General features: G+C 53.0%; 1 protein-coding gene across 1 annotated transcript; it reads right to left on the reverse strand.

Moving 5' to 3' along the window:
- Nucleotides 1-889: 889 nt before the first annotated feature.
- Nucleotides 890-8,228, reverse strand: GOLGA7 (golgin A7). The gene is made up of 5 exons (XM_084273949.1): nucleotides 8,080-8,228; nucleotides 6,118-6,270; nucleotides 5,717-5,818; nucleotides 4,483-4,546; nucleotides 890-2,236 (listed from the first exon to the last, which is right to left on the reverse strand). The coding sequence occupies exons 1-4, from the start codon at nucleotides 8,188-8,190 to the stop codon at nucleotides 4,499-4,501; spliced, it is 414 nt and encodes a 137-aa protein (XP_084130075.1). The 5' UTR covers nucleotides 8,191-8,228; the 3' UTR covers nucleotides 890-2,236; nucleotides 4,483-4,498.
- Nucleotides 8,229-21,624: the final 13,396 nt, after the last annotated feature.

Genomic DNA, 21,624 nt, shown 5'->3' on the forward strand with positions numbered 1-21,624 from the left:
TGTCAGCCTGAAACCATGGCCCCTTGTCCCATCCCTGCACCCCCTGGTGACCAGCCCCTCTCCCACTCCCCTGTAGGACCCCTGTCAGTACCAGAACACCACAACCAGGTCTCCTCAGAGCCTTCTCCAGGCTGAACTGGGCCTGTCTCTGGAGCAGAGGTGCTCCAGCCCCTCATCATCTCCACGGCTCCTCTGGACTCACTCCCACAGCTCCACGTCCTTCCTGTGCTGGGGAACCCCCGAGCTGGAGGCAGCGCTGCAGGGGGGCTGAGGAGAGCAGAGCAGAGGGGGCAGAACCCCCTCCCCAAGTCTGCTGGCCAGGCTGCTCTGATGCAGTCCAGACACGACTGGCTCTCATGCCAGCTCACGTCAAGCTGCTTGTCAATCAGCACCCCTGAGCCCTTCTCAGGGCTGCTCTCCACCCATACTCTGCTCCTGGAGTTGTGCTCACTACAGTAAGAGCAGGCAAAAGTCTTGTGGCTCAGAAACTGCTACTTCTCTCTATAACCACACAGCAAGGGGACAGAGGAGAAAGGCTGGACATGATGTTGCAGGGAGAGGCAAGCAGCACCTTGCTAATTAACCTGCTCATTAACCAGCCCGAGGAAGCAACCCAGATCTCAGGTGGTGTTTGGGGGTGAGTGGCTATGACACAAAGGTGCTCAGTGCAAGGGGGGCTGCAGGAGAACAAACGTGTTACAAACCCACCACCATCACAGCTCTGCTTTTTCTATTACCTCAGACATAAGTACGTTTTGTTTCCATGTAGGATGATAAACACAGGCACTTCCATCAGAGGAGCTGCTTGAAGAGATGCTCCTCACAACCAGGGCCCTGGGGCTGCAGCAGCAAAAGCCTCACTGCTGATGCTACCAAATATCACACAGACACAGTTTAAGAAAAAATTTACTAATCCATTAGTACTTCTGCCAATATTGCAACAGATGTGAAAGGCAAACACTGTTACAGTTTAGAAAAACAAAACAAAAAAAAAACCAAAACAAGTTTTATACAATTAAAATATTAAACAAATCTGGAAAAAAAAAATTAAATCAGTGGCTGAGTAATAAGCCTGGAATTTCAGATCCAGTATTAGCACCTACAGTACCACCAAAAGCCAAAACACTTGATCTGGTCGGTGTGAAGTTGTGTTCTTTTCTAAAAGCTCAAATTCCTTCCACAGTAGGACAGTGATACTCAGAACCTAACCCAGGACACCATTGTTTTGATAAGGGAAAAGGATAAGAGAGAAAAATATTAAGCCAGCTTGGTTTGTAGGAAGTTTACTTTTGCAGGTATTGCTGAGGAATGTTGCTGCGTGTGGGATACTAAATAACGCAGGGTTCTACTCGTCGACAGTGTGCCAGCAGACAGAGTTAAGAAACCATCTTACACAACATCTAACAGTTTGTCAAATCAACGTTTTCCTATAAATTAGATATAATAAACCCATAAACAAACAGTTTTACACTTCACATATTAATCAGAGTAGGGTAGGAATCGTTATGTTTATTGGTTCAGCATCCATTTTACCGTACTTACTGTGTTCTGAACGAATAGACCCCCCTCTTCTGGTGAGCACGGACAGATGCAGCAACAGCACAGATACAGCAGTAGAAAAGACACCAGTATTAAAAGTCCAGCCAGTCCTCCCCTTTCCAGGAACAACCAAGACATTAAAACAACAACTTTGCCTTCTGGTTCTCCTCAAGAATCGGCACAGGAAACGCAAAACGCTCGTTGCCTTGAGTCACTTCTCGCCAGGCAGAGGCACTGTGCCTCCCCTCACTCCCCACACCAAACAGGAGGGAAGGTCTTGCTTCTGGAAAATTCCCCAAGTCGTAGCTTTCCAAAGCCTGATTGATGTAGAGAAGGGTTTAAGAACTAGGGAGGAACAGCACTGCGCTTACGTGACTTAAACTAGACTTCTGCTGGGCGAAGCGCCCCGTTTTCTTTCAGAAGAGTACACAGTTTTACCACTTCTGCTTTTTCTTGGAAAAAAAAAACAACCCAAAAACAACCCCAAACCAAACCCAACCCCAAATAAAAAGTGATCTCATTGGTTAAAAGTTTGCCACAAAATGGATGCTGATCAGCTGGGTCACCCCACGTGGAGCAGTTTTAGGAGTTAGTCCTTGTAGTAGATGGCACCGTGGATCTGGCAGCAGAGAAAGGAATGATGCTCTAGAGTAGGAGGTAGGGGAACTTTGATACAGCAAGTCCACTGTTGAGCTATCTGCTAGAAAAGAAGTTTCATATTATCAGAGACTGTTACCAAACAGACCCCCAAAAATCCTTACCCAAACCTTTCTGTAGCTATGCTCTCTCAGGAGGTACGAGGCAGGAGCAGTAGGGTGCAGGGAAAGGTGCCCAACAGAAGCCACCACTTGGGATTTCATGCATCTGAGAGGAAATCAAGACCTTTATTTCCCTTGTTTCTTCCTCCTAACAGGCAGAAATATTGCCAATCTCTTTTCTGCATGGGTTGGCAGCACCCCCAGCAGGTTGAGGGAAGGGATTCTGCTCGTCTACCGAGGGGCTCTGCTGAGACCCCCTTGAAGTGCTGTGTCCAGTTCAGGGGGTCCCAGGACAAGAAAGATACTGAGCTGCAGGAATGAGTCCAGAGGAGGCCACAGAGATGATCTGAGGGCTGGAGCACCTCTGCTCTAGAGCCAGGCTGGAAGAGGCTGGTTCAGCCTGGAGAAGGCTCTGTGGAGGCTTTATTGCAGCCTTCTGGTCACTAAAGGGGCTCCAGAAAAGCTGGAGAAGGATTTAACAGGGAGTGCAGTGACAGGACAAGGGGTAATAGGTTTAAACTGAAAGAGTGGAGATTTAGATTAGAATTGAGAAAAAAATCCACCCTGGGGAAGGTGGGGAGGCCCTGGCACAGGGTTCTTAGAGAAGCTGGGGCTGCCCCTGGATCCCTGGCAAGGCTCAAGGCCAGGCTGGATGGGGCTTTGGGCACCAGAGGCTGAGGAGGAAGGTGTCCCTGCCCAGGGCAGGGGGGGCTCTGAGGGCCCTTCCACCCAAACCAGTCCAGGATTCTATGAAATAGCTTATGTAATTGCTCCAAACCCACATCACCTACAAAAGCATCCTGCAATAACTGTTGTGAAATGAGTCACACCAATGGATTGTACCCAGTATTTGGAGGTGCAGTGGCCAAAACACAAACCCATCCCAGCAACGTATCACAAGTGCCATGCAACACAACAGATTCCCAGATAAAGAAGGATCTTTTGAGACAGAATCAGCATCTACAAGCAATGTCAGGTTACAAGCCAGAGTTGTTGAGAAACAGGTATGCATCAGCAACAACCTTCAGCACTTTGCTTTACCAGAACAACCTGTTGTGGTTGTGCTCCAGCTCCTAGAAGATGACTGTGGTTTACATGCACTGTACATACAGGTCAGTCACAGGCAGACTGCCAGAAGAGAAATCCTCAAGACACGTAGCAGAGGCAGGTTTAGAAAATGAACTGGAAGAATTTAGTAACACCACCAAGTATAAGGAGCTTCTCTGTTCCTTTTGGGCTGTGTAAGACTTGACTCTCACATTATGCCACATTCCAAGATTCAGGACAGCAGGTAAGATACTCTGTACTGACACAGCACCTGATCCAATGTTTCTGAGCAGAAGAGGTTTGGAAGAATCCCACCCACTTAGCACATGAAACCCAAGTGTCAGCCCCAGCAACAGTCATGCTCTGTTCAGTCCCTTCTGGAACTGAAAAGCCATTCAGCAGACTGATTCTGTGATGTAGAAGTGAATCTTCTCTGCACCCAGAAACAATAGGGTAAAATGTGATAACTCACACTGATTTCTTCAGGACTCTGGGGGCAATAATATTGCCTTCCAGGCAAAATACAAGGGGATTAATGTGCTGTGGTTATGACTTTGGTTTTGGGAGTGCTCAAACCATGGAAGCTTTTAAACTAGAGCCTGGTCTGAGGTACCATGGAAAGTATCCAAAAGGAAAGGCTGTATCTTTTGCAGCAGCACAGGCAGAGTAGGTGCCAGTACAGCACCACCAGTGATCATCCTTCAGTATTTCTCTCTCATTTTATTAGTCTGAAAACCATTTGGAGACCCAAAATAGGGATTTAAATAGTGACTTACTTCAAAGTCCAGATTTAAAGGTTAATCTTAAGTTTGTCTGCTCAGAACCTTACAATGGAAAAAGCTTCCATAGAAAGATTTTTATCTATGGAGCAGAGAACAATTTTGGACTGAATACAGGATAACATGGGTTCAAGACCTGAGTTTCTCTAAAGCTCTGTCTTGGCATCATCTGATCTGTATTAACACTCAGTGGCATCAGGCCAAGCATTGATATTTCTACTGATTCAGAAAATGCAGTCCACACAAGACAGACGTGACCAGCCTTTCATTACATCCAGCAGTGGGATAAACATGCTCCTGCCTCAGTAGGATCCACCCTTCTGAGGCTGAGATTGGTTTAGGGTGAGGTTAACACCTACCTGAGACTCCACGGTCTTATCTTCCACTGGTCAGACCTCTGTCTTCATAAATGGTGATTTCAATCTGCAGAGGAGAGCTGTTAGGGAAACACACTGTAGGAAGGTTGTGGGAGGGGGGGAAAGAAGCAGAAAAACATTCAGACATGGGAACCTTGGATTTTTCTGCTTCATGCCTGTTGTTTCAAGGCTGGTTGCAAAGAACAGCAAAGCAAACAGAACAGTACATATAAGAGCTGCCCTGTCAGGTCAGACACTTGGTCTGCACAGCCCAGGACTGTTCCAAGAAGAACACAAGCAGCTGGGTGTTGAAGATTTGTGAGCTTTGCCACCTCCTGTTCAATTTCAGGGAAGGCTATGCACTTGACACCAGTTAACACTGCTGCAGGGGCACCCCAAGCCCCTGTCCAAACTGAAAACTCTTTCACTCAAGTTGAATGAACTATTTTTACATTTTTTTTTCAGGAAATGTATGCACCAAAAAAATAGAGAAAACTAAGAATGAGAAAGCCAGGTGAGTGCCAGGCATAAGCTGTTTGTGCACATACACAGACAGCCCAACTGCAGGGGATTAGCCTGAGCATGTATTTAACTGGCATTCTGTTCTCAAGTAGCTTTGGTTTCAATGTTTTCCAAAAAAAAGCAATACCCATTACTCAATTCTACCCCTAGAGCTGCTACACGAGGTTTTTACAGCTACTAAGGCAGCAACTGGACAAAACACCTGCAGTGTGGTTCAGGAGCTGAAGAAAAAAGGTTAAAATAAGCCCTGTGAGAGCCAAGAACAAGGCTGGTAGCAATCACAGTGATGTCATACAGTGAAATCTTCACCAGAACCTGAGCTGAAGGTTACAAATTAAACAACAGCCTCCTCTTGCTTTCATACTGCTAATTTCTACCCTACTGAGTTGCTTGCTTTCTTCCAAATCAGACAGACTGCTTTTCCAGGGGTCACTGAAACAGAAGCAGCATCCCAAGCGTTGGCAGTACTGTTCAGACATCCTGTGTTTCCAGGGAGCTCTGGAAGGACAGGTTCCAGTACTGTGTTTGTGTTGGCTTTTGACATGACAAATCTTAAGGCACTAAAACCCAACCAGAGAACAGCTCACAACAGACTCATCCCCATCCTGCTGTCTCACCAGTGAAGCAAGACCAGAGGGTGCCACGCTGGGATAAACAGGTGGCACCCTATACACAGAAAAACCAGGAGATAACCTGCAAAACCACAGAAGGATACAACTCTGAGTCCTCTTTCAATGGGGTCTGTCAGAAGGAGGCCCTGAGGAGCGTAGATCTTCTCGTTCTGTTCCTGAATGAACTTGGCAATTTTCTTTAGAACCTGGTAAATAGAAGAGCACAAAAGTCACAGCTTGGAGCCAGAGCTTCAGCAGTATCATGCAATTAGCAATGTTAGGAGAGTGTGGCACATAGCTAGAGACAGAACTCATTGATTCCTCTGCAGCACAAGCAATCACCACGTTACTCAGACTAACACCAGCAAGGCTGCGATCACCAGCGAGATCCAGAGGCCACAGGGAATCTGGACGACGACGCTGGAAGCCACAGAAACCCTACCAAGAAATGAAGCCTCTGAGGTCTAACCAGTCAGAAATTAAGGTGAAGGAGGGGAAAAAGCACCTTTTCATAATGTGTCTCCATGCACAAGAAGATGGTGTAGGCAGTCAGACAGGCGAGACACCCCTCAAGGTAAGATTGGCCCCCGAGTTTTTCAGCCTCTGCGTAGAGGTTGTTCAGCGTCCGGACCGTCTCTTCAAACTGCTGCCTATCGATCTGCAAGAGAGGAGTCAAGTTTAGCTGTGAACACCCTGGGTGGTTCAGAACTCACAGGTATCTCCAGCTACCTGCCTTCTTTTATGGCTTATTTGCACTTCCACACTTTGCAGCCACTGTGTTGAGAGGCAAAGTCTGAAGGACACTCTTGAGGTACAGACCTGGAGTTCTCTGCTAAATATCTGCCAAGTCATTAGACCAACTCTCAGCTCCAGCACGACTGGAACACTGAACAAGCAACAGTCACACATCTACATAGGCCTGTCTGTGCAATATGAGCTGGGGAGCTGCTTTGGCAGGGGGGTTGGACCTGATGAGCTCTGGAGGACCCTTCCAACCCCTGTGATTCTCTGATTTTGTGATCTAAAGCAATGTACAGCTCAACTTGGGGGGGGAAACCCCCATAAAAACCACACTTAATTGGCATGCAAAGAGATCTGCTAGATTAAAAAGAGCAGTTGGAAGGTGGATGGAGAGAGCTAACTCTTAATATCAGTAACACCTCGCTGCTGCAGTGCTGGTCAAACAAGCTCTCCACAGGACAAAGGAACAGGGAAGAGTAAGGGAAGAGTAAGAGAAAGAAGAGGTGTTGGCATGGAGTGCTTGTTATGCTGTGGGTTGGGAGATATTACATCTGAGAGCACTGAACAAAATGAAAGTACTTGAGACAGTACTTGTGAGGCTTCTGAACAGGCTGAGCAGAGCTGGCTGGTCTCCACACATGAGGACAGCCTTAGTGTGCTGCAGCACAACAACACACGCTTTATTCTCCCCACATAACAAACTCATTCTGTTTTCCTGCTACAAAAGGCAGCTGCCCTCCTCAGGGCCAAAGAAAGCACAAAACACCCGTGTTTCATAAACACCAGGGAGAAGAATCCACAGTTTATTCTTCAGGCAGCATCTCAGGGGGAAATGAAAAGGATTTTCCTGAGCAGCTAGGGTAAGGAGTGACAACAGACAATGCTTTTATGCCCCCAAATAAACACCACCCAAAGCAAGATAGGGCTTTAAACTTTGGAATCACGTCTCTCTCACAGGGCTGCAGAGACAAGAGAGGCTGGTGAAGCACAGGAGCTCAGCTGAGCCCTCCTGGGGCGGGCCAGGGGGGAGAACCACTGCTGGGCTGGGGGCACAGGGATAGGGGAACCCCCGTCTCCCTCCACACCTAGAAAGTTGGCTTTGGGTAAAGGGGCAGAGGGTTGTGTCAGAGACCTTCCAGGGCCCCCCCCAGACCTTTCAGGGGGTCTCCCCCCCGCCCAACAGACCTTTCAGGGGGTCTCCCCACCCCCAAAACAGACCTTCCAGGGGGTCTCCCCCCCACCCCAACAGACCTTCCAGGGGGTCTCCCCCCCACCCCAACAGACCTTCCAGGGGGCCTCCCCCACACCCCCAACAGACCTTCCAGGGGGTCTCCCCCCACCCCCGACAGACCTTTCAGGGGGTCTCCCCCCACCCAACAGACCCCCCAGGGGGTCTCCCCCCCCCCCATACTTTCCAAAGGGTGTCGTCCCCCTCGAGACCTTCCAGGGGGTCTCCTCCCCCCCCCCAACAGACCTTCCAGTGGGCCCAGAGAGGCGCAGCACGGGCCCACAGTCACGCAAGTCCGCCCGGTCACCCGGAAACGCCACCCGGCCCCTGCCCGCTCGCCTTTACACCACCGACTCGCAGCTGTAGGCGGAGCCCAGGCCTTCCCCCGCCGCCCGGCAAGCTCGGAACCGCCGCTCCCGCCGTCCCCAGAGGCCCCGACGAGGCAGGCGGCGGGGATGGGCCCCACGGAGGGCTCGGAGCGGGCCGGCCCCGCCTTACCCTGTTCTCCAGCTCGGCCGGGAACTTGCTCTGGAACTGGCAGCGCGTCCCGCCGCTGTAGTCGCGCTGGATGAACACTTTGCCCGACACGGGCGCCTGCTGCGGCCTCATCGCGCTGCCGCGGCCGCCGCCGCCCACACGGCTCCGCTCCGCCGGCCGCCGCCGCCGCTCACTTACGGCTGTCGCAAAAGCGTCGGGACAACTCCGGGCTGGGGGAAAGGGCGGAAGTGCCGCTCGGGCACACGCGTCAGCGCTTCGCCGAGCTACGGGAAGAAGCAACGCGCAGGCGCGGCCAAGCGCCGCGTTGGGAGGGGGGGGTGGAAAGGCGAGCGGTGGGTACTGCGCATGCGTGATGCGTGCGCTTTGCCCGCCTCCCGCCGGCTGCTTGGGCACTGCCCGGCCCGTCACGGGCGCGGCCGGGTCTGGTCATAGAGTCAGTCAGAGAGTCACAGGGGTGGGAAGGGGCCTCCAGAGCTCATCGGGTCCAACCCCCTGCCCAAGCAGGGTCCCTAGGACAGGGCACACAGGTCGGTGTCCAGACGGGGCTGGAATCTCTCCAGAGAAGGAGACTCCACACCCCTTGGGCAGCCTGTCCCAGGGCTCCCTCACCCTCACTGGGGAAAAGTTCTTCCACATGTTGGTGGGGAACTCCCTGTGCTCCAACTTGCAGCCATTGCCCCTTGTCCTGTCCCCACAGACACTGAAAAGGGGCTGCCCATTTCCCCTGCATCCCACACTTCAGATATTGATAAACATTAATAAGATCCCCCCTTAGTCTTCTCCTCTCCAGCCTGAACAGCCCCAGCTCACTCAGCCTTTCCTCCCAGGGGAGATGCTCCAGGCCCTTCAGCATCTCTGTGTCCCTCCTCTGGACTCTCTCCAGGAGATCCCTGTCTGTTTGATCCCAGGGAGCCCAGAACTGGACACAACACTCCAGGTGGGGCCTGACCAGGGCAGAGCAGAGGGGGAGGATCCCCTCCTGTGACCTGCTGCCCACACTCCTCCTGATGCCCCCCAGGATCCCCTTGTCTCTCTCAGCCCCAGGGCACTCTGCTGGCTCATGGCCACCCTGTCACCCACCAGCACCCCCAGGTCCTTCTCCACAGAGCTCCTCTCCAGCAGGTCACCCCCAGCCTGTCCTGATTCCAGCAGTTATTCCTTCCCAGGTGCCAGACTCTCCACTTGCTTTTGTTGAACCCCATCTGGTTTCTCCCTGCCCAGCTCTCCAGCCTGTCCAGGTCTCTCTGGATGGCAGCGCAGTGTCCTGCCTGTCACCCACTCCTTCCAGCTCTGTATCATTGGGTACTTGCTGAGGGTGGGTGCTGTTCCCTCATCAAGGTCGTCAATGAAGATATTAAACAGAACTGGACCCAACACCGAGCCCTGGGGAACACCGCTAGTCACAGGCCTCCAGTCAGATTCTGCCCCACGAATCACAACCCTCTGGGCTCGGTCTGACAGCCAATTCTCACCCCACCTCACCATCCACTCATCTATCCCCTGCTCTCTCAGCTTTGCTATCAGGGTGTCATGGGAGACAGTGTCAAAGGCCTTGCTGAAGTCAGGGTAGATGACATCCATCCACCCACCCAGCCTGTCATCAGATCGTAGAAGGCTGTGAGATTGGTCGAGCAGGATTTCCCCTTGGTGAATCCATGCTGACTGCTCCTCACGACCTGTGGCTCTGGCAGCTCCAGGCCCGCACAGGGAGCTGGTACCAGACCTGAGCAGGGCAGCCTGTGCCGCAGCTGGATGCTGAACTGGGAGTTGGCACCTTACCCTGGGGCTCTAGGCCAGGTGCTGCTTTGGGGTGATGTTCTGTCCCTTGGGACTCGCCGTGGAGTTTTGCTGCCTCCAGTTTGTCCCACTGAAACCCTCAATGAAGCTGCTTTGTCCTTCTGCCTGGGGACTACATGGGACGGGGCTGGACTTGTGGATCTGAGGTGCTCAGCAGCAAGATGGGGACTCCACGAGCAGCACCCCTCTGATGAGGTCTTCTCCCTTCGTGTGTCAGTGCACTACATCGCTCAGCAGCTTCAGAGCTCAGTGATGGGCTTTCCCTGAGCCTTTGGGAGCCCAGCAAGGTGTGTCATGGGCAACAGGACATCAGATTTGGAAAGAGATTGGTTTGAAAATTCTTCAGGCAGCGAGAAATGTCCGTGCTGCTTCTCAGTGGCCTCTGGATCTAATGACACTGCTTAAAAACCGTTTTTAATTAGCAGAGACACAAGGTGAAGCTCCTCAGGAGGTGGATTGCTCGGGTTTGGTGTGACAAGTGCCATCCCCTCTGCAAAACCCCTGAGAACAACAGCGCCCTTAGAGCTGGTAGGGAAAGCAGGGGGACTGGAGGATGGTTCAGCAGGATTGCTGAGGTCTCCACAGCGAGCTGAGCCCCCAGGATTAAAAAAGCAGCAGCAAACACTAATTGTGGGCACAATCACTGAACCTGGGCTGCAACACGGTCCTGAGCGAGTGCGTCCTGAGCGAGAGACAGGAGGAAGAAGCCTTTCTGCAGACAAGCCTCTCTGCAGAAGCTGTCAGTGAGTTGTTCAGCATGTGCCTGCATTAATTAACCATGTACTTCATGTAAGTACTGCAGGGCTTGAGGCCCAGGCACGGTGAGGTCTTGCAGACACACCACCAGCCAGAATGAAGAGCCTCAGTGTCTCAGTTGGATCCTCTCTCTCTAATCCTCCTTCCTCATTCTGTGGCCGGTGCAGATGAAGTGGATTTCTTCCTGTCAGCATTCCCAAGGAGTCTTTTCCTCATCTGGAAGTTGTGAAATCGTGGATGATCAGGAGATACTGTTCCAAGGTTCAGAAGTTAGCTAATCAGTGACATGTTTGTTTGAACAATTATTGGGAACCGTGGCTGGGTGAACAAGAAGGGGAGGCAGGCAAAGCCCTTGGGACGTTGTTTCATTATTCACTTACTGCAGCTGCTTCTTCTCAGCCCGCTGAAGCTTCCACTTAGAAGATGATACACAGGAGGAGAGTTTCCTGGCATCCCAAGGAGGAATGAACTCGAGGACAGGGATGCTGGCTCGGGCCGTGCTCCGTCTCCACTGGGTCAGTGTCAGAGCAGACCAGGGGGCCTGATCTGCTTCCCACAGGCACTGAGGATGCTGTGCTGGACTGGGAGGCTTCTCCAGACCTCAGCAAGGCTCGTGGAGGGAGGATGTGCCTGTGAAGGGCCTGCTGGGATGCTGGGCAGGGAGAGAGGGGGGTTTGCTGGGCTGTAGAACCAGGGCTGTGGGGCTGAGCCGGCTGCTGGGGCACAGCTCTGCCGGCGTTTGTCCGCCTTGCCAAGGAGGGAAACTCCTCTGCTGCCCCAGCAGGCATTACCTGAAAGCCATCTCACTTCACAAAGGGGCTCTCAGAGTGGTAGTGGGTGTGAGAGCCCTCCCTTTTGGGAGCCAAGGCTGTAGGGGAAGAAAGGGACCGTGCTCCCCCTCGCCGAGCAGCACGGCTTTCACCCAGCACTCTGCGATGAAGTTTGTGGGTCATGAGCTGGTCTGTGCCCTTGCTGTGGGTTGTGCAGATTACTTCTGCCTAAACCTCTTTTCTCTTGTGAGGGGATGACGGTTCCCAGCCCTGGAGCACAAGCCCTGAGCTGATCCCTAGGGATCTCTCATCTCACAGGCTGTCTCAGTCCTCACACAGCTTCTCCCCAGTGCTCCAGTGCCCAGCTGCCTCGGGGCTGGCACGGAGGGAAGAGGAAAGCCAAGGTCTCTCAAGTCCAGGGCTCTCATAAACCCCAGCACCACCACTCTTCCTTCTCCTCACAGCAGTTCCACAGGCTGCAGAAGGAGACACGGACGTGCCTGTGCCTGGTAACAGATGGGACCCACCTCCAGAGAGCAAAGCTTTTGGGCAAAGCAGGGGAGAAGAGACATCATTTCACTGCTTCAATCCCTCTTGTCTTTGACTTCCAAAACTCTTATTTGGTGGGAGTGCTGTGAAGGACTCTCAGCATGGGTCAGAAATGATTACAAGGCACATTCTGCCATCCTGAGCTGACACAAGCCCAGGTTCTGTTCAGAATTACTGGGGTACTGGTTGGCACAACTGCAAACACAGCCAGAGCCGAGTGCCACAGATGCATAGAGGAGATGGCCCACCTCTTTGAGGACATGCTCTTTAGTTCTTGGCATCATCCCTCCTGTTTTGTTCTGAATCTTTGTCTTCCTTGCTGAGAAAGGGATTATGAAATTTTACAATGTGGTAATAAACCATTATTATTTATTAAATAAGAAGGCCCTGGAAAAAATAGAAGGAGAATTAAGTCCAGATGCTATCTGTCGTGAGGGCATTTGAAATTCCAGATGTTGGTAGTGAAATGGGGTCTCTAATTCATGCTCTCAGAGAGGGAGAATGCTCCTGGCTGGGTAACCTGCTCGCTGGTTAAGAAGCCACCACGGTACCTAACTGTAGGGTTCAGCCTTATTCCTCTGCTGAATGGACTTTTATGGCTAAGAGCAAGACTGTAAGCATGCCAGATCAATGTTGTCCTTGTTTTAGGATGGTCATAAACCAATGGGTTGGGGAACTTGCCACCCTGTACGCAGCAGAGCAAAGGGCTTGGGTGCACCCATGGGTGCAGGTGCCTGCACAGAGCTCGGGGCCGCTGTTGGAAGAACAACAGCAGCAGGTTCAGGGCTCTTCTCTCCCTGCTCTTCATAGCTTGTTTCCTTTAAGCAGCTGTTGTAGTTCTGGGTGCTGGTGGAGGAGGAGGGGGCTGCAGGGGGGGCTTCTGCAAGAAGCTGCTAGAAGGTTCCCACAGACCAGACAGAGCCAACACCACCCGGCTGGAGGATGGACCCACCACTGCCCAAGGCTGAGCCCATCAGCGACGGTCACAGCACCTCTGGGAACCACAGTGAAACCCCAACCAGCCCCTTTGTGCCCCCAGAGAAGGAGAGAGAAGGTGTGAGGAGCTGTGCAGGGACCAAGGGCAGGGAAGGGTGGGAGGAGACGCCCCAGGTACCAGCAGAAAGATGCCCCTGAGCCCCTGGAGAAACCCATGGTGGAGCGGGTGTCCCCCCACAGCCCATGGACAAGGCCCAGACCCCCCCTGCAGCCCCTGGAGAGGCCCCAGGCTGGAGCAGGGGGAGACAGACAGGAGCTGCTGTGACCCAGGTTGGAGCAAACCCCTGGCAGCACTTGCAGCCCGTGGGGAGAGACAGAGGTGGGCAAGGGAGAGACCCATGGAGCAGGTTTGCCTTGGGGGGGGTCTTGTGACCCCGTGGGGGACCAGGCTGGAGCAGGAGAGACATTCTGCCACGTGTGGCTTCTCCGGTCTGCAAGGGTTCAACATCCTGACATCCCACCTGGTGCTGAGATTAATGAATCATTTCTTGTCCCCTGCCAACTGCACCACAATTCAAGGAGGAAAAATAAACACAAGAATGGTTTCTTTTGTTTAGTCCTTGCAGAATTGAATAAGCAGCCTCCATGTCATCCTTTGGACAAAAGCAGCAACTTTGGAACAATGTAAGAGATAAACTGTGCTGTCACTGTCCCCAGACACACGCTCCAGGGATGCATCTGCACTGGCTGGCTCCCTGGACCAGGCTGGTGGAGTCCAGGCTGTGCTGCAAGCCGGGGCAGGGACACCTTCAGAGGGTGCCCTGGCTGCTCCAGGAGAGGTACTTGCTGTTCACAAAGGTTGCCACGAGTCGGCTGGCCAGGGCCACGCTAGCTGGAGCCAGGCTCAAGCCTGCAGCTCGGATGGGGATCCTGGCTGGGGATCCTGGCTGCCTGCAGCGCTGCTGATGGACCACCCCAGCGGGAGATGGAGCCTGGCTGTTCCCCATCCCCTGCTCGGGCTTTGCAAGAAGCTGGGCACCGCAGCCTCCTCTTGCCCAGACACTCTTCGTTACAGACATGATAACAGCACTCCTAATTTGCTTAGGGAAGAGAAAAAGAGAGGACAAAAGGAAGGAAGCAAGCAGGATAAGTGGTGGCCTGTCCTAGGAACCTGGATGTTCCCCGCTGCTGATCTTGCCTCACCCTCCTGCCCTCCACCCCCTCCCACAGGAACAGCCTGAACTAATTAACCCTCTAGCACTCCATAATGAAGGCTAATAAACACCTAATGGCTTTGCTTGAACAAACAACCTCTGCACAGGCTGTAGGAAACCCCCAGTCCAGTGGCGTGGCATGGTGTGGGGGGGGTGGCGTGGGGCTGCCCTTGGCTCTCCCTCCTGTGTGCCCAAGCTCTGCAGACCCCAACGTGGTCCTGCTGCAGCCTGGCTCCTTGTGCTGGCTGGGCTCTGCTCCAGAGAGTGTTCCTGCTGCACAGACTGTTCCATCGAGAGAGCTGCCAGCCCCACGGAGCCCCACGTGTCCCTCAGTCCGGGTTTGCCTGACTCACCTCCCCAGCACCCAGGGCTTTTTCCAGACCCCATCCTTCCCAGCCCTGCTCACATCTCCCATCACAAGGTTCATCCCCTCACTCAGTGGGCAGCAGCCCACCTCTTCTCCCAAAGCTACATAAGCTGCCAACATCCCACGATGCCTCAAGCATTGTCCCTTCTTTGGTGACATGAATCATAGAATCCCAGACTGGTCTGGGTTGGAAGGGACCCCAAGGGTCACAGAGCTCCAACCCCCCTGCCACAGGCAGGGACACCAACCTCAAGCCTGGAGCTACACAAGGTTGCCCAGGGCCCCATCCAACCTGGCCTTGAACATCCCCAGGGATGGGGCACCCACCCACTCTCTGGGCAGCCCCTTCCAGCCCCTCACCACTCTCTCTGCAAAGAACTTCCCCCTAATATCTCATCTCCCCCTTCCCTCCTCCAGCTTCACTCCATCCCCCTTGTCCTGCCATTCTCTGCCCTTTAACAAGCTGATTCCCCTCCTGTTCCTCTGCTCCCTTCAGGCATTGGAAGGCTGCAATGAGGTCCCCCCACAGCCTTCTCTTCTCCAGGCTGACCCAGCCCAGCTCCCTCAGCCTCTCTCCATAGGGGAGCTGCTCCAGCCCTCTGAGCATCCCCGTGGCTCCTCTGACCCCTCTCCAACAGCCCCACATCTTGTATTGGGGCCCCAGCTCTGGACACAGGACTCCAGCTGGGATCTCAGGAGGGCATGTTTCCTCAACATGGCAAAACCACCATGAGTGGTTTCTTCCGTGATCAGCACCACGGTCTCTGTGGTGCCATCCGGCTGCAGCGTGCCAGAGCTGGGTTTGTGCTGTGCTGCCAGCCCAGGCTCTGGAGGAGACACACTCAGAAACATCCTCCTTCCAACGCTGCACCAGATGGGCTGCGTTTGCCCAACCTTCCCCTGGTTCCCATGTGCAAACAGTTCAGCCCATAACATTAACATTTTCTTGGATGGTTTATCTGCATATACAATATTCCCAAAGAATGTGCTTTCGAGCACAAGGCTTTCCCCAATCACAATTTTACTGCAGTTTATAAAAATGGGGGCTTTTCTTAAAAGAAAAAAAGACTTTTCAGGGTGTGTGAGATGCTCCTGGCCTCTGTGGTAAAGTCTGGAGCTGTTGAGGTGGAAGAAAATCACTGCTGCATGGTAAGCAGGCTAAATCTTCACCTCTGGAAATGGCTTACACAGGGGCAGCTAGGAATAAATATGTGCCCCATCTCTGCACCAAAACCTCCTGCTGCTTTCTCTTGGGGGCTAAAGGCTTGGCTTCTGCAGGCTGAAATACTGAAAATGCAAACGTGAGAGCTCAGGAAAACTCTTTGGTGGACGGAATTGCTGAGCTTAGCTCAGGGCGAGGACAGACCTGCTGTATCCCTCATGGTGGCTGCAGCCTCTTCCCAAGATGTTAAGGGGGAATATCGTCTTTTTCCCTGCCTAAACTGAAAAGCTGAACCAAGAAAGGAATATAACTGGCATGGAATGGATGGAATATCATCTTTTTCCCTGACTAAACTGAAAACCTGATCCAAGGAAAGAAAAGAACTGAATTGAAAGCCACCTAATGTTGTGCTTTTGGCATAGAAACAATGGCAAATCCCAGAGGGGCTGGGAATCTTCCAGCTTGGCCTGTGAGGGTGAAGGCAATGCTGTGTTGACCCTGCAACCTGCCTGTTTCTGAAAGAACTGGGTGTTGCTTTGCCCTGTTCTATGATGCCATACGGAAGTAGTTCGTAACTTTAACGGGCTTATCCATATCCAAAGAAGGTGACTTAGAATAAGCCTGTTAAAATTATACAGCAAGGGGTGTGGAATCATAAAGAAAGGCAGTAATGACTCTGTTAGAGAGAGAGAGAGAACCAGGCTCTGTCCCCAAGCTGACCCAAAGTGGCTTGGCCCCGTCCAACAAAACCCACAGTGCTTCTGAGGGCTGCACCCTTGGGAATCCACACACTGCTGATTCAAACAGCAGGAAGGGAAACCCTGTCTTGTGCTGAAGGCAAATCTTCCAGCCTGGATGCCCTGGGAAGGTCATGCAGGGCTGCATTGGCAAGTTGGGAAGCTTGCACCGTTGTGTTGGCTTAGTGTGGTTATGCCTGTTCATGGAGGCTCCATGTGCCTCCAAGGGAAACAGTGGTGCATGAAGCCAGGGGGTCTGGAAAGCCTGCCTATCCATTGCTCTGCATTGTGGGGGTGTTTTTCAGTGGCCATACACCCCCTCTCACACCCCCAGAGCCTTGGTGATTGCTTCAAGGCCACCAACACGGAGTGGCAGCTTATTCCCAGCACTGTGGAGAGGTTGGGGAGCTGGTGGAGGCAAAGCGCCGCGAGGTCAGCAAAGCAAATTCCTGCAGCCCCTGGCCCCTCTGCATGTCCCCAGAGCCCTGGGGGCAGCCCCAGCCCCACTGTCCAGAGCCCCTGGCCCTGCTCTGGGAGGTTTCCAGCAGGATCAGCCGGGCAGGCAGCGAGGCTCCTGCCCTGGGGCTGCCTGGGGAGGGCAACTGGAACCTGTACCGTGGGCATCTCGCTCCTGTTTGCAAAATCCTGCCAAGAACAGGATTGTATTTGGGATTTGTAAGTCAAACGAGGTGGGATCTGAAGGCTGCAGGTCTGTCACTGATGGTCACTGCTGCCTGCAGCCGCTTTCCTCCCTGTGTGACCGCAGCCGGGTCTCCCTTGCTGTAACCCCGGGGCTCTGTGTGCTGGTGATCACCAGACCTGGTGGGAGGGCTGCCGTGGGGAGCTGGCCATACCTGCTCCAGGAGCATGTGGAGAAAGAGCATTCGTCTGGAATAGAGTGTGTGCAGTGCTGGGCTGCTCAGGTCAGGAAGGACAGGGACAACAAAGGGCTGAGGAGATGCTGAGGGGACCAGAACATCTCTCTCAGGAAGAGAGGCTGAGGGACTCGGGACTTTTTAGCCCAGAGGAGACTGAGGGGGATCTTCTCAGTGCTGATAAACCCTTGAGGGGTGGGCTCAGGAGGATGGGTCAGTCTGTGTTCAGGGTGCCCAGGGACAGGACAAGGGGCTGTGGGCACAAACTGGAGCAGAGGAAGCTCCACCTAACCCTGAGGAGGAACTTCTTTGCTGGGAGGGTGGCAGAGCCCTGGGCCAGGCTGCCCAGAGGGGTTGGGGAGTCTCCATCTCTGGAGACATTCACCTGGGTGCTGCCCTGTGCAGCCTGCTGGAGGGGACCCTGCTCTGGCAGGGCTGGGACTGGGTGATGTCCAGAGGTCTCTCCAACCCCCATCATTCTGGGATTCTGGGATTCTGAGAGGAGCCTGGCTCACTCTGGGGTGCTGACCCAAACCCTGCTCTGGCAGGGATCAATCTGGGAAAAGCCAGTGATGCTCACAGCAGAGGCCCTGCGTGCTGTGGGGCTGCACAGTCCCACTCCTCTCCCACCCACGGGCAAAGCTGGGCTGCCAGAGGGTCACCAAGTTAATGAACACGGGGGGTTTCCAGCCTGACATGACCAAATACCAAAGTTTGGGGCACGTGGAGGAGACAGGCTCTGGAACAAAGAGTCTTTCAGGCTACCTAATGCCGTGTAGATCCAAAAGGACAAATCGAATTTACAGGCGTAGCTTAGATTGGGAGATATGCTTGCAAAGCCAATTTGTTTCATTTTATAGGCTTGAAAGATTCTGAGTCAGGGCTCCCTGTATGGTTTGAATTAGGTTTGGATAGCGTGTTCTGGAAAGCACAATCCGGAGTGGTTTTCACTCAGGGAGTTTGTAATCAAGTAGGGGCCATCTAGTATTTCTCCAGGGCTTCCTCAACTCAGCATGTCTGCCCTCAGCTGAAGCCTTCCCATGGCTAAGAAAAGGAGGACTACCTGAAAATGGAGGTGTCCCTCTCATATTAAATGTTTAGGAAGAAGATTCCACGCGTGTGTCAACAGAGGAAGAGGGAATTTCAAAGGATGCTGCTTTAGAAAGGGTTCAGGAGGGGCTGTAAGGTTTTAGGGGTGGACTGAACGAGGGCTCCATGTCCTGACCATGTTGGCTCTGGCTTGGTTGAACCCACTGAGATGCTCCCAGTGCCCATCCCTGAGCCAGGGACACGAGCAGCCAGCATCTTCCCTCTTGGGCTGGTGGGAATCCTCTTCATCCTTGCTCCATCACAAGGAGCCAGCCCAGCTCCCAAGCTCTGGGATGCATCTTGCTCCCCGCACGCTGAAAGCAGCAAGGAGCCCATTTCAGCAGAGGGATAAGCCCCTGGCTCCCAGTGCTGCCAGAAAAGTTCCCCGGGAAGTAGCACAATCTTTGTTTGGTCATTAAAGCAGAAAAAAAAAAGAGAGAGAGAATCTTAGGAAATGCTTGAAAAGATTAGGTGATCTTAACTCTAAGGAGCTAAACAAATGCAAAGCAATTCTCCTCCCTCCCCTCCCCTCCGCCCCCCTTTCCCCAGCCCCTCGTGCTGCTGTAGAATGTAATCTCATTTCTAAACACACAATTACAGAAAAATAAAAAGAAAAGAAAAGAATAATTAATTTCTGCTTCCTCATGCAAATCCTCTGACCAATCATTTAGGGATCAGGGGCAATTCAGCTTCTTGTGCAAATTCCAAACTGAAGGCCTGGAAAAGAGAGTTGGGGGGGGGGGGAAAGAAGTGAATGGATTTACTTTTCTAAGAACCAGAATTAACAAAGGTTCCATTTTCCATGGTTATGTGCCTGGCCAGACAGCCCTTGCTGACAAGCTCTCAAAAAACATGTGTTGGCCTGTTGAAAAGGCCCCAGTGTTGACTGACAGACAATTGAAGTGACAAATTGTTTCATTGTACTTGGCAGGGAGAGCGCTGTATTAGATAATTATGGTGAGGAGGGAAGCGACAGGTCACAGGTCAGAAGACACGTCTGACCCTGTTTTCTGAAAGCCCTGAAAGGAGCCTGAGCCCTGGAGAGCAGCGTGACGCTGCCGGCGGCTTCGCTTTCCGTTGTGATGATGAAGAGCTAACGAAGATGGAGAAGGGATGGGCTCCCTCCAGGCTCACCCCAGGGCTGGCTTCCTGGGAAGTGGGTGCTGGGGGGGGTTTTGGTGACAGCTTGGGGCTATATACCATGGAAAAGCTCTTCTAGGGTGCCCCCAGCCCCTCTGAAGATCTGGTAGTACCCAACACATGGTGGCCTTTGGTGGGGTGGGTGGGTGGTGCTGGCTGAGCGTGCGTGGCTGCGTCAGAGGCAGTCCTGGTGGTCGCTCCATCTTACTGTGGTGAGGGTGGGTGGTGGTCCCTGCAATGCTTTAGGGGCAGCACAGCTGGAGCAGTGAGGCTCCCATGGGAAAGCAGACAGCAAAGTGTCTGAAAGAGGCTGAGGAACGTGGTCCTTGGTGGTTTCACTGCTGCACCTCAGCCCCTTCGCTTCGGACCAGTGGCTTTGGCGTTTTGAGGGGCAGCATCCCCACTGTTAGTGTCCCTTTACAGGGGGGTAACAGCTACCCCCATCCATGCAGGGAACATCTGCCCGCTGCTCCCAGCCCTGCCTGGTGCCAGCCACACTGGCAGTACTGCCGCAGGGGGGGCAAACACAGTGGCTGCACCAGAAGCACCCACACAGGACATCCCACAAGCACCTTGGCAGGTCCACAGAATCATAGACTCACAGACTGGTCTGGGTTGGAAGGGACCCCAAGGATCACAGAGCTCCAACCCCCTGCCACAGGCAGGGACACCAATCTCAAGCCTGGAGCTACACAAGATTGCTCAGGGCCCCAGCCAACCTGGCCTTGAACACCCCCAGGGATGGGGCATCCACCCCCTCTCTGGGCAGCCTGTTCCAGCCCCTCACCACTCTCTCTGTAAAGAACTTCCCCCTAATATCTCATCTCACCCTTCCCTCCTTCAGCTTCACTCCATCCCCCTTGTCCTGCCAGTCTCTGCCCTTTAACAAGCCCATTCCCCCTCTGCTCCCTTCAGGGACTGGGAGGCTGCAATGAGGTCCCCCCCACAGCCTTCTCTTCTCCAGGCTGACCCAGCCCAGCTCCCTCAGCCTCTCTCCATAGGGCAGGAGGGTTTCATAGTTTTCCCTGGCAGCAAGATGCCCCATGCCAGCCCCGACACCCACCTGAAGCAGATCTCCTTGAGCACCCACACCACCCCACTCCACCCATCCTGCGAACACCTCCAGACTAACCCAAGCTCACTGGGAGCCGGGTTGTTGGGGTTTTATATTTTTTGGCTGGCTGCAGCAGAGTACAACTAATAATTATTGAAGCCCCCCTCTCCCTCCATAGAAATAAAATATGGCATGGAATCACAGCACAGCTACTCCATTGAGAACGCTGCTCAACTGAGTAATACCAATAATTCAAAACAGATGAGCCAAAGGCTCCAACACTATAGACTTACTATCCCCATCTGCCCTGACCCCTGCGACTCGCTGAAAGTTACCTTGAGACTCGCCAGAGCTCTTTGTAACTTCTGTGAGGGTTATTTATTGCCCAGCCATAAATATTTGTTATGGATTTTCTCCATCAATCTACGAAATGAATTAGGTTAGGAAAAATTTATGCACTGGGATTTTGGGGCATGTGTTTTTCAGGCAGGGGAGGGAAAGCGGGATCTCTATTGTGTGGGGGGACGGGGCTGCTGCAGAGCTCTGGGCTCTGCTGCCTGTGTTAATTAATCCCCTTCCGCACGCGGTTCCAAATGCACAGTACGGTTCAGAAGGGGAGGGGAGGGGAGGGAGGGAAGAGGTTCTTCTTTAAATCTCCCTGAAAATCTTCCATAAAATTATTTATGGGGGAAGGAAAAGTCTTTCCCTCCCCTCTCTCTCTCCGGATGCCCTGCCAGCCCATTAAAAACATCAAATTCAGGGGCTGTTTGCCCCAGGAAATCAGCCTCAAGCCAACACCTCCCAGTGCCCCGCAGGAGTCGGCACCGGCACCAGCTGGGTGCAGCAGTGATGGAGGGGGAGCACTCAGCCCCTTCCTTTCCTTCTTTCCTTTCCTTTCCTTTCCTTTCCTTTCCTTTCCTTTCCTTTCCTTTCCTTTCCTTTCCTTTCCTTTCCTTTCCTTTCCTTTCCTTTCCTTTCCTTTCCTTTCCTTTCCTTTCCTTTCCTTTCCTTTCCTTTCCTTTCCTTTCCTTTCCTTCCCTTCCCTTCCCTTCCCTTCCCTTCCCTTCCCTTCCCTTCCCTTCCCTTCCCTTCCCTTCCC

This window comes from Gallinula chloropus (assembly GCF_964237585.1).
Source record: "Gallinula chloropus genome assembly, chromosome: 21".
Lineage (NCBI taxonomy): Eukaryota > Metazoa > Chordata > Aves > Gruiformes > Rallidae > Gallinula > Gallinula chloropus.

Bases quoted from the DNA above. Each gene is read 5' to 3' on its own strand.
- GOLGA7 (XM_084273949.1), bottom strand. From the start codon at position 8,190: ATGAGGCCGCAGCAGGCGCCCGTGTCGGGCAAAGTGTTCATCCAGCGC. The intron at 6,271-8,079 runs GTAAGGCGGGGC...CCTCTCTTGCAG, and splicing joins CGGCCGAGCTGGAGAACAGG to ATCGATAGGCAGCAGTTTGA. The intron at 4,547-5,716 runs GTATCCTTCTGT...TCTCCTCTGCAG, and splicing joins TTGAAAGAGGACTCAGAGTT to ATTGAAATCACCATTTATGA.